Source organism: Myripristis murdjan, chromosome 22 (genome assembly GCF_902150065.1).
Source record: "Myripristis murdjan chromosome 22, fMyrMur1.1, whole genome shotgun sequence".
Taxonomy (NCBI): domain Eukaryota; kingdom Metazoa; phylum Chordata; class Actinopteri; order Holocentriformes; family Holocentridae; genus Myripristis; species Myripristis murdjan.
Window position 1 is genome coordinate 22435315 of NC_044001.1, and position 12365 is coordinate 22447679.

General features: G+C 39.5%; 1 protein-coding gene across 1 annotated transcript in view; it reads left to right on the forward strand.

Annotated features, from left to right (window-relative positions):
* The window catches only part of myt1lb (myelin transcription factor 1-like, b), a 100091-nt gene extending 88626 nt beyond the window's left edge, over window positions 1–11465 (forward strand). Inside the window, exons 17-22 of the mRNA XM_030045121.1 lie at window positions 4777–4998; window positions 5516–5610; window positions 6167–6270; window positions 6433–6576; window positions 7965–8027; window positions 8748–11465. Of these exons, the coding sequence (XP_029900981.1) occupies window positions 4777–4998; window positions 5516–5610; window positions 6167–6270; window positions 6433–6576; window positions 7965–8027; window positions 8748–8888 (769 nt within the window). The 3' untranslated portion in view covers window positions 8889–11465. The remainder of the gene's footprint in view (window positions 1–4776; window positions 4999–5515; window positions 5611–6166; window positions 6271–6432; window positions 6577–7964; window positions 8028–8747) is intronic.
* Window positions 11466–12365: the final 900 nt, after the last annotated feature.

Genomic DNA, 12365 nt, shown 5'->3' on the forward strand with positions numbered 1-12365 from the left:
AGAGAGAGAGAGAGAGAGATTGATTGGACTCTACCTAAATCCCACAGTGGGCTTCTCTGACCTCAGCCCTGCAGCTGCATTGATTTCTCTTGTGGTGCAGAGCACAAACAACACGCTTTGCCCCCTCTCGATCTTGTCAGCCCACTGAATTCTGAGGACTGAGGACAGTTTACCGCACATTCCTCCTCCTCTCCCTGTCATTCCCCCTGTACACACTAAAAAGAATATACAATATTTTTACAGTTAAGATATGGGGTTGCAATTTTTCAATGAAATCTAGATGATCCGCAGAATGAAGCACTTCAAGAAATAGGGTATGATTTTGAAGTTTTCCGTTTCATTGGAATATTGATTGTGAAGACGGTAAACTACCTCTCAGCCCTGCTTGTCTCTTGAGATCAGGAATGATGATTTCATTGTCCTCCCTGTTTCTTGTGATCTTACTATGCTCAGAGGGGTAGCCATTGTACTCTTCCTCAACATGCTTGTTTTCTTCTTGCCCTCTGCAGGGCAGGGATCATGACCTTTGGATGATCAGTTATTGTCAGGAGAATTTAGTTGTTTCTGTCTTTGGGAATTTGCTCACGGCAGTTGTCATTGGCTTGCCTGCTAAAGAGCTCAGACTGAGGCTCAGCTTCCTTTCTTAGTGCCAAGCATGTAGCTTTCTCTCCTGAAAAGGACCCAAAACCATAAAAGGGAAATCAGGAGATCCTGTTCTCTACAGGAGAGGCTAGTAGTAGCAGGGGGTTCACCAGAATATCCACCTTAATCTACATCCACCAGAGCATGGATGGCAACACTGAGCGCCCCAGTCTTTTCCCAGCTGGACATTAGCTCCTCAAGCAGTGATGTTGCTTGGTACACACCCTGCATCTCTGAAGCATCAAAATCCAAAAGGATGTAACGATGCATCTGTTGGACACACCCTGTTTTTCCCTGATAATGCTACACTGTGAACAACAATTTTATTTGTTTAATTTTCAGATTTTCAACACATACATGAATGTGACCATAATTATGACCATACAGCATCAAACATAAGTTGAACATTACAATTTGTCAAAAAACACACATTTTATTGGGGAACCACACAATGTCCCTGGGACCCACTCAAATGACCTCCTGTGAGTCCCGGGAACTCACTACCTTGGAAACCCTTCAACATCACGGCTCAGCAGTTGTGTGTTTGGTGCAGCTGAGCTGGCAGACAGCACACATGGAGCCGTCAGATTTGGAAGCCGATAGCCTCAACAGCACAGGCAGGGATTTTGCTCAGTGAGAGCGTGAAGCAGCTTGGCCTCCAGGTCACTGATGTGATGTTGTGACGAGATCTCTGGTTCGGGAGACTGAAACTCAAATAGCTTGAATTGGTTGAAGTTCCCCTCAGAGGGAGAGGAAAAGATTTGTGGGAGAGCCCAGCAGCAGCACAATGTATCTTTCATTTCTAGAGCAGTAGTTCTTAGACTGTGGGTCATGGCCCAAAAGCAGTCACAAAATCTGTTCCCGCTGAGCTCTGCGCACCACATGACAAGAGTAATAGTAAGATTTCATTAGCTTGAATCCCATGCTGAGACTAAATTTATCCATCTGCCTGGAAAAAAAAAATTGAGCCGTATTCTAAATAATAAAAAGGAGGTGGAGAATAAAGGTGAAAGGTGTGGGTGAGTGAATCTGATGACAACCAGCTCTCCAGAATTTGTTGCAATAAATGAAAGATGATTGATGAGCAGCACATGTAGAATCAGACGCAGCAGATAGCTCTCTTCATCCTCAGCACTGATACACAAGGATCTATGATCACTGAGAGTCCCGCAGGGACCAAACGCATCCAGGAAAGTGTGGAAAGGGATGTCAGACTCATCAAGGAAACAAGCTATTTTCCTTTGGATTAGATAAATTAGATGCATATAGATTTTCCACTAACCATTCAGGGATATAGAGACAATAAAATAACATACAACTATTAAGAGGCTAAATATAATTAATTAAAAATTGTGCATTATAGTATAAACCAGTAGCTTGTGTTTGTTACTAATTCCCAGATTTTGAGTCCTAAAATTTGCGGAATACATAATCCATGCTCATCATCAATGTCATATCATTTATAGTGTCCGATCAATGGAGCGTCTGTTTGGGAGAATTAAATTTATCCTGAAAAAATTAAAAGTATGGGTTGTATTTCTGAAAAAGTAAAAAAAAAAAAAAAAATCTTACTTATTTTGCAAGAAATTTAAATATACTATCAGTCAAATGGGGGAAGAAAGTGGCAAGGATAGAAAATAGTAAGGAGGGAGCAAAATAGTGAATCTTTTTTTCTTTTCTTTTTTTTTTAACCCAGAGTCTGAGGGACTGTAACAGCTAAATCACCTTTTGTGACAAAGACTTGTGACTAATGACAAAAAATGAAGGGAATGAAAGAACAGCTCAGAGATGAGGTGACATGATGCTCGCTCAATTTGCAACCATGCAGGTTTATCATTTGATTCACTGCCAGCCCAGTAATAGAACTGAAAATTGGGTCGTCCCATGCCATTAATGTGTTTCAGCATTTGTAAAAAATAAATAAATAAAAAAAATAAATAATAATAAAAAAAATCTTCTCTAATTCTGAGAGGATTGTCATTGCAAATGAAAGGTTGTGAAAACAGGACTCTTTAATATGCGTTGGAAGAGAAATAGAAATTTAGGGAGGATCTTAATCTTGATGACATTGATTGTGCCAACCAGAGCAGATGGGACCGCTAATCAAAATTGTACATTCAAGTAGAGTTTTGAAGTTCAAGTCCTTGATAGAATGACTGCAAGGTACCTACAAGGAAAGTGGAATATGAAAGATTCTTGGTTGCTTTTTAATGAGAAATAACTCACTCTTAAGCCTCTTCCAAACTGCCTTAATATGGACCTTTTGTTCCCTGCCCCCTCTTATTACACCTTGATAGCGAACAGAGAGTGATAGATAGAAGTTTGATGAAAAGAAGAAACAGTGGAGGGGAGAGGGGACACCCCTGCATAGACCTCATTTCCACATCTGAGGGAGAAATATTTTGACCTAAAGGTACTCATCTGGACTTATGCCAAAGGGGGAATGTGGGGGAAACTTAACAGGACAGCAGCCTTTCACTACATCTAAATCTCTTCATGACAGAAAAAAGAAAATTCCTCTCAGCAAAATCAAATGTTTTGGGGTTTTTTTTTTTTGGCTTTGAGAGAGATTGCACCTCTGCAGTTCAATGAATTGGGCAGGGAGAACAGATTTTGTAATAGAGCCTTCAGAGATTGGAGAACGAGAGTCTGTTCTCAACAAAGCCAGTTTGGTCATGTGATATAACTGCAAGAAAAACCTTCTCGACGTGAGTGGGGAGTCTTTGCCAGTAGTTGTTTCAAGAGGCTGAGAGCTACAGACGAACATTAAAAGAATAACGGAGGCGCTGAAAATTCAGATTTCACATTCCAGTTAGTTAATTTTTAAACCTTTTATGTAGTAACTGATATTGAATTGCAAGTGGAGTTTTACTTTTATTTGCATACATTGTCTTGACAGCCCATAATAACCAGGCACCATTTCACACAGAGCCATTTCTCATTGAAAGAAATATGAGAGCCACATAAATGTGCCTCTCATCATTCTGTTGACATATCAGTGCAGACCTGAGAAGAAAAAAAAAAAGTTAAGCTACCATAAAAACAATTTGCTACCATCGCTTTCATTCCTTATTGAAACCAAAGGGAACTGCAATCGGGTCATTGGTTCAATGGGCAATTCTAACAACATCAGCATGAACTTTCACAATAAGATAAAAGAATGTAAAGACACAGCAAGGTCACTTATTTTTCTTCTTTTTTTTTTTTTTTTACTTTTTTTCTTTTTGTAACTCTGCACAGGTTTCATGAATTGAATTTTCAAACCTATAAAACCTTTATATCATCCATGTTTTCCATGAGTGCCAGACGGGTCATACTTGTAATAGTATACAAAAATAAAATAGCATTTTTTTTTTTTTTTTACCATAACAACATACTTATAATCTAGACCATTCCTGTATTTTTTCAGTCAGAAGCCATGAACTGGAACCCTGCTCTGATTTCATAGGAACACTAAAACCATTTAGTTGCTATTTGAAAGACAAGACTGTTACATTTACAGCTGAAACTAACTTTAGCAGTAATCCGTTTTGGGAGATATGACATTTGGAATAATTTACTGCCTCATTGGATCTGATTAGCACTGGTGTTGATGCACCGTCAGCGTTCCAAATCTGTGTGATAAGGCTGCCACTGGGACAGGTTTAAATAAGATGATAGTATCTTTGTTTATATCAAGGCAAAAGAGATAGAGGAATACAGAGAAATTAAATTTGCACATATATGGTGTTTTGGTACTCACTGGGCAACTGTACTATATGTCAGCCAGCCAGTGGCTGAGAGGCAGCAGGTCAAGATGAATACCAGCTCCTGTATAATCAAAAACGATGGAGATGGAGATGGAGATGGAGGAGAGGATATTTTTGCTTATCATGGTCACACAAGTGGTGGCAAAGATGATTAGGATAATCATCAAGATGATTACAATAGTAATGATGATGACGGTGGTGATAATGATTAATCAAATAATCAAGACAACATTAGAGTGGTCTGTGGTATCAAGTGTCAGTGTCCAATTTTGGATTTGTGAGTAAAAGTGGGTGATGAGCAAATGCATGAGTGAAGCAGTTGAAGCTGAATGAGTTTATTTGTTAGAGCGTCTCGCCTGAGACCATCTCACTTCTGTCCACCCAGGTGTCCGGTCCCCGGCTGTGACGGACAGGGTCACGTGACGGGGAAGTATGCGTCTCACAGAAGTGCGTCAGGATGCCCCATAGCAGCCAAGAGACAAAAGGACGGCTACCTGAATGGCATCCAGTTCACGTGGAAGGCTGGGAAGACAGACGGCATGTCCTGTCCGACGCCGGGGTGCGACGGCTCGGGTCACGTCAGCGGCAGCTTTTTGACGCATCGGAGGTGGGTCTAGAGAACATCATTGGGTCATTTTGAAGTTGGAAATATTCAGCATTTGAGACAGAAGGATGAAATATGGGAAATCAGTGCAACCAAACAGATGAGATTCACACACTGATACTGAGATCTGGACTGTTTCTCCATCTGCTGTGGTGGTTGGACATTTCTCAGGCCTGTGAATGCACCTTTATCCCAACAATGAAAATTAAAATCAGAAGCATCTTAATTTCATTTTAATAACAAGGATAGGCTAACACACTTAATGAAAGGACTAGTGGAATTCAATCTATAGGACAGATTAGTTGAAGTGTCCTGCACCTACAGTGATTCATGAGGACCAGTTGAAGCTTTAGGCGTGACATTGATGGGATCTTTTTTCTATGCCGCGCCATAAATAAAATAAACTGCAGTCTATAAAAATTAATTTATAGACTGCAGTCTATTAAAGTGTTGGTTCTTTGTGTGAGTGCAAACCAGAGCGCACTAAAACAATGCTTCCTGTCCTTGTCGATGCCACCAGTCTGTCGGGCTGCCCGCGTGCCACCTCTGCCATGAGGAAAGCCAGGCTGTCCGGAGTGGAGATGCTAACAATAAAACAGCAACGTGCCAGCAACGGTAACCACAACTACCACTCACCCACACAGTGCAGCCAATCAGGGATGGGTATGAGACATGACGTACTGAGGCAGAATTCCAATTTCAGATAATGAGCCAATCAGGAAGGTGTATGCATAATCAGACGCTCCTGAGCAGAAGCCTAAGTTTGAGATACACAGCCAATCAGCATTAGACAGCGAGTCAGACAGGGGCTCTGAATCTGAGAGAAAAGGTCTGGGTTTGTTTGGCAGTAATCAAACATGTAATATCTGTGCCAGCCCGTTGTTCAGCCTTTATCTTCACTATTTTGTTCACACTTCTCCCAGGACTGCAGGGAATTTCCAGGGTGCATCAAGGGATCTGACGGGATAATATAGTTATGTGTAATATTTTTCAGTTTAGCTGAAACAACTAGCTTGGATTCTAATCTGAAGATGAGGACAGAGACTCAAAATTTCTGCACACATTCATAATTCTGCTAGTCCAAACATAAAGGCTACCAGTCTAAAATGTTGTTGGTTATGTTTTTGGTATTAATGTGTCCATGCTCAATCATGTTGTTGTTCCCCTTTAGGACTAGAGCATGAAGAGGAGATCAAACAGCTGGATGAAGAAATCAAAGATTTAAGTGAATCAAATTCACAAGTGGAAGCAGACATGATCAAACTTAGAACACAGGTAAAGCAAGGCTAGACTGGCTCATCTGATATGCTGAGTGTTGTGTGTGTGTGAGTGTGTGCGCGTGCATCAGTGGCAGCAGTGAACACACCATAATGTATGCCTGCCTGTGTTTAAAAAGCTTTACTGTAATATCACGCCGTCCGCCCCTCCTCTCCTCAGATTACGACAATGGAGTCCAACCTGAAGTCCATAGAGGAGGAAAACAAGGTGATTGAACAGCAAAATGAATCTCTCCTGCATGAGCTGGCCAACCTCAGCCAGTCACTGATTAACAGTTTAGCTAATGTCCAGCTCCCTCATATGGTAAGGGCTACCAGGAACGGCAAGCCGGCAAGTTAGAGAACATAGCTAAACGCAACATTATACCAGCTAATACATTTATCTGTGTATTTAACTCCAGCCTATTGTGCATGCTTAGACTAAAATGAAGAGCGTTGCTTGTCTTTCCAAGCTGTAAGGGGGAGTTGTGAAATGAGGCTTGATTGGATATGTAGTTGGTGACAGTGGTGAAGAGATGACATCAGATCCAAGGACTGAAATAATTGCTTCATACCAACTGATCTCCATAAGGCCAAACAAGGAAAACATGCATTTTCGTCGTAATCATAATAGTTATACAAAGTCTCAAAGTTAAGTTATACAAAGTCTCTGAACTTTCCAAACAATAAATTGTCCTCTCATCACCATTTTGATTTCTCCGACTTAATGGTGTACCTATATTAGTACCACTTCACAATAAGGCTACCCTATTGTCTAAAGGGTTTATGAACAGTTTATAATTGGGTTATTAATTAGGTTGTAAACACATAATTAATAAACAGTTATAAACAAGTTATAACAGCTTTCAAATGTCCATGCAAGCTCACTATTTGACAATCTCAAGTAAAGTAAGCTAAGCAATGAGCAAGATCTGAGATTAAACAGAACAGAATCACTGCAGCAGTAACATGTTCTTGCCAAATAGTGAGCCTGCATCGATGTTTATGTGTTTATAATTGTTTATTAATGACTTAGGTTTACAACCTAATTATAAACCCTTTTTATGGGTAGCCTTATTGTAAAGAGCTACCCAAATTTATGAGGAATGAGAACCTAACTTGTTTTTCATATAGTACCAGTTTTCCTGACAAAGCATCCGTTATTTCCACGCTACATAGTTCTATTTTTATTATTATAGTCAACTGAAGATAAGGATGAACGTATTATATTCTGGGGCCAACCGCTTCATTGTAATCATAGCCTGTTTGGTCCTGTGTTGGATTTCATGGCACCGTGCCTTATCAGCACTCACTGATGACCTTGTCTTGCACGGGGGCCAAGAGAGCTGACTGACACGGAGATCAATTTCTCTGTCAGTCACAGAGCAATTTATTATCAGTTTTGTAGGCAGTATTTTACAAATTATACGTCTTTTACAAAAACCAGCAGGCCATTGTAATGTGAGCCAGATTCAGTCCTCGGTCCAGTTTTGTGTTTTGTTTCTGTCCTGATGTCTCATGCCTCTGTTTTGGTGTCATGCTACATCTAGCTACATCTTCCTGTTTTAGATCTTCTGTGACTCTGTATCAAAGACTGCCACCTAGTGTTTAATTAAGAGAATAGCAATCAAGTGTTTGTGACATACTGTGTGAGCAGAGGACATTCCTCAAAGCGAGATAATAAAACTTTTTTCACCGTCTTTCTTTCCGTAGAAACCACTGGTACACAAAGAGGCTCCCATTAGAAATAACAGCTGCTTGCAGCTGCACCAGCGAGTAAGAGAATAACCTTTTCCTTTTCACCTTTCTTTTAATATTCTTTTCATATTCTGTTTTTTCCCTTTATTTCAGTGTGCATGGGTTTTTCATTCTGCTTGAATTATCCTCAACTCCCTGGTAAAGTTATCCATCACTGCTCATCTCAGATCACATTTAGATGTTGCCCTAAACTTAACCAAATGGTTTTTACTTCAACTAACCCTAACTATGACTGTTAACTTGAAACGGGATTGAGTCAAAATTGACCTGTGAACAATTAAACTTTATCCTACACCATTATTCTCTAGTACAGATGATACCTGTTGATGTTGTCATGTGCCTCCTATGCTCTTTTCTCTTCTCATCTTTTTATACTAGTAATCACAATCACCATCAAGTGTTTTTGTATAAAGCATAGGCCTATTTCCTAAGATAACCTGGTTTTAATGTGCTCTAAAGTTAGTCCAAGGAGTACTGCTGTAGAAACTTTGCAGTGTAAGAATTGTTGATTTGCTCTGTGTTTTTGCATCGTTCATCGTCCACTTGACTGCTCATATGTACATCCATATTTCCCTTTTCCTTTGAGACACATAACTCAGAGGGATGCACCATGTTTTGTACCTGCACATGCATTCAGATTGATCGTGATCTAATTGAGTCATTCCTCAGCTATAAGGAGATGTGATTCTTCCCTCTGTGGCCCTCCAGAGGTCTAATTCCTCTGTTTTTGTCCCGCAGGAGCCAATAAGCGAGCAGAACTTTGACGCGTACGTCACCACTCTAACGGATATGTACACGAACCAAGACCAGTACCAGAGCCCAGAGAACAAAGCCCTGTTGGAAAATATCAAGCAAGCTGTTCAAGGAATCCAAGTGTAGCCATTCAGCAACCAAGAGAGGGTTTTTTTTTTGTTTGTTTGTTTTTTTGTTTTTTTTCTCCAACAGGTGTGGCTGGTATATCAAAATCCACAGACAAAAAGGCAGTGATGGCTTTATCTCCTCGGTTCGGTGCAGTAACTTATCATATAGTGTTATATATCTTCAATTTTGTTCTTTCAAAAAAAGAGGTGTTATGCTTAGAAAGACCTCATGATAATTTTTTTTTGTTTCCCTTTTGGGTCTTGCTTTGAGGAAGAAAAAAAGCAGCAAAATAGTTTTTGAGGACATTCACATTTTGTACGTTTTCATATGAGCTGACATAGTGTCATGTAATGTTTCTAGCTGCTCATGTATGCACATTTTTAGTGTATATTTCTGAACAGTAAGCTAATGATTATAGGACGTGAGTTCTTTTTATTGCTTGACGACAAAGCATTTTAGATGAAAAAGCTGAACTGGACAGTGGAAAAAAAAAACAAATTTAAAAACTACAAGCAAGGAGGAAGCTACTTATTTTTTTCTCCTCAATGGATGATTTTGGACTTGACGATTTTAGATGTTTTTTTTTCTTCTTCTTCTTCTTCTTGCGTGTAGATTGTTCAATAGCGGGAACTGGTTTGCGAATTGCTTTATTTTCTGACAATGCTTGAGAAATGTCTGTCTTTTGTTCCGAGGAAAAAAAAAAGAGATTTGTAGCTGTAGGTGGGGGCATTTTTTAATTGGTGCTGTAAATGAATCTGGAGAGGAAACTGACCTGATGTATGTATGAATGTATGTATGAACAGTTTTATTGTAAACATCATTACACGGAAACCCGATGGTGTAAATCCCATTATCTAGGACAGACAGCTCATTCCTAGAGAGACACATCTGTGTGGTGCATGCATGTTCACCATGCTCATCTTTACGTAACCTAAAATAGAAATGATAACCTATAGAGACGACATTCTAGCCTTTCTAGTATCAATTCTGTTCAATTTCGAGACTTGCTAGAATCAAGAAATGTCTCAGCAATATACTAACGAAATCATTTGTTTATAGTAGATATGGGATGCAATCTGCAAAGGGAAAAAAAGGTTGGGTATATGCAATTTCTTGTTTATAAGCATAGCGGGGTAACGTGAATCTTTTTAATATAGCCTATGTAAAATATTGATTTTTATACAAATCTTTTAATACAAAAAGACTTTTTAAAAAAAAGAGGAGGAAACTTGGACATTGAGTTTTAGAAGCGAAAGTATATGAGTTCCACTTTCTTTCTGTACAATTTTGCACAGGGACACCTTCGTTTCCATGTTTTGATGTTCTTACAGAAACTAAAAGCAGTACCTGAGAGCCTAAAAGGTGGGTCGCAGAGGGTTTTGTAAAGAGTATTTATAGAGTATGACAGCGGGACTTACAGGGTCACTGTCCCCACTTATGTGCCAGTAGACTATTTGCACTTGTCCTTGAAGATATTATCCTTACGTGCGGCGGCGTGCAATTTTCCAGGTGACCTCTTTGGCACACGATTGGAGCAACTAACTGCTAGTAGCCACTGTAGGTGTGGACTTAGAGCCACTGAATGAGGAAGAACAGGGACTTGAAATCAGAGAGGAGGATGATTATAACCATAGCAGTTATACTGTAGGCTATTATCAACTGTAAAAACAATGATGTTCTTTCATTTTTGCTATGTTTTAGGAAGATGAAGTTATCCCCCAGCAGCACTTTATATCTAATCATTGTACAAAGGATTAAATAGTCAATCAATTCAAGGATTTAAAAAAGCAGAAGAAAATGAAGCCTTGTTTTCCTGCGGCAGGTAAAACAAGGCCTCGAGGGGGTGATACATCCAGCGTCACGCCCGTACGCCTGACTGTACGCACCCCTCCATTCTGTTGTGCTAGTTGTTAGCGATCATGTTCAGAATTTGCCTTTTTGAGAGCTAATGCAAAAGGTGCTTGTTGTTCACCTGATCGAATCTCATCTATTGTACTTTACTGTCCTCTTTCAGGACTCTACTATCCATCAACCATGACTGCATACGCCTTTTTCCACAGCATCGTGTCTGCAGCTTTTTGCCAATATAGTAATGCTTCAGTAGAGTAATAGCTAGTACCAGTTTTTGAATTAATTCTCATTATCAGTAAAAATGGAAAAGGGAATTTAAAGCACAAACCGGCTGCTCATCTGATGTTGGTACATAAATAACAAATTTGAAAAAAGAGTTATCTCTGACTATCTATAGGGAACACAAAAAGGTTGTCACATATTTAGAATGCTGACTTTTCATATAAATTATTGTGAATTCATCAGAGTTTATTATTTTATTTGAACTGATTCATTTTGAGATTGATTTCAGTGATCATTAACAAAGACAGGATTTTGTATAAACTATTGTGCTCTCTGTGGAACTGAAGTTTGATTTATTTTTGTACTACACAGCATGGATTTGTTGACATTTTAATTTTGCTATAAATGTGTGAGATCACAAGTTGCTGTGATATTTCATTTATAAATTGTGAACTTTGTACAATTTTTGTCATGCTGGATGTTGACACATCTTAATCTGAATAAAGAAAAAAAATGTGTTGCCACAGGCCTGTAAAATTAGTATTTTGTTGTTTGTCCTCATGATGCCGTCATACTGCAAATCTCATGACAACCCTTTTGTTAATCCCAAATTTACTAGATTATTTTATCATAAAATGAAATGTAAATCCACCAGCAGATATCAGCAAACCTAAAGTATTATAATAAACCATATGACTGTATCGCCGTTTGTGCTGTGCGATCACAGTGGGCATGGTAGTGGCCTCAGGCATCCCCAATTTGTTCACTCATTTATTTATTTATTACCCAGAATGTGTGAAAAAAAAAAAATTGAAAACACTGCTTGGCATGTTAATGAAATTCATGCCACTCCCTGTATGTCCTCAGACTTTCAGGTCAACAGGGATTACTGTCAGCTTGAACTGAAATAGATAATAATTATATGCCATCATAATTTCAAAAACATTTTTATTCAGTTAGCTTTGTTTGGCCAATTGCTTAATTGAGATGAAAAAGCAAACTGTTAAATTGATTTATTTTACGTAATCCAGTTCACGGTGTCTGCTGCTACAAGGCTCTGTGCTCTCTCTCTCTCTCTCTCTCTCTCTCTCTCTCTCTCTCTGTGGAAGTTGGGAAGTTGAAGCATGCCCCCAGAGAGTTCAGTTAATCTGTGAGGTTGGTATATCTGGTGGTGGTTCAATCCCAGCAAAGCCATGTGGACCGGACAGCTCTCCATGTCTGTTTGTGGTCGTGTGGATTACCATCAGCACATACATGGAGCGGGTCCTCGGCCCCCGGTCCACCCCAAAAGGCCCCAGATGTCCCGACGTTCCTGCGGGTGGTATTGGAGGGTTCGTACAAACGGCTTATGTGATTTTACTGTCTCTTTTTATCTTCAGTAGCTGTGCATCGAGCTGAATCCTCCCTTGCACTGTCTTGGTT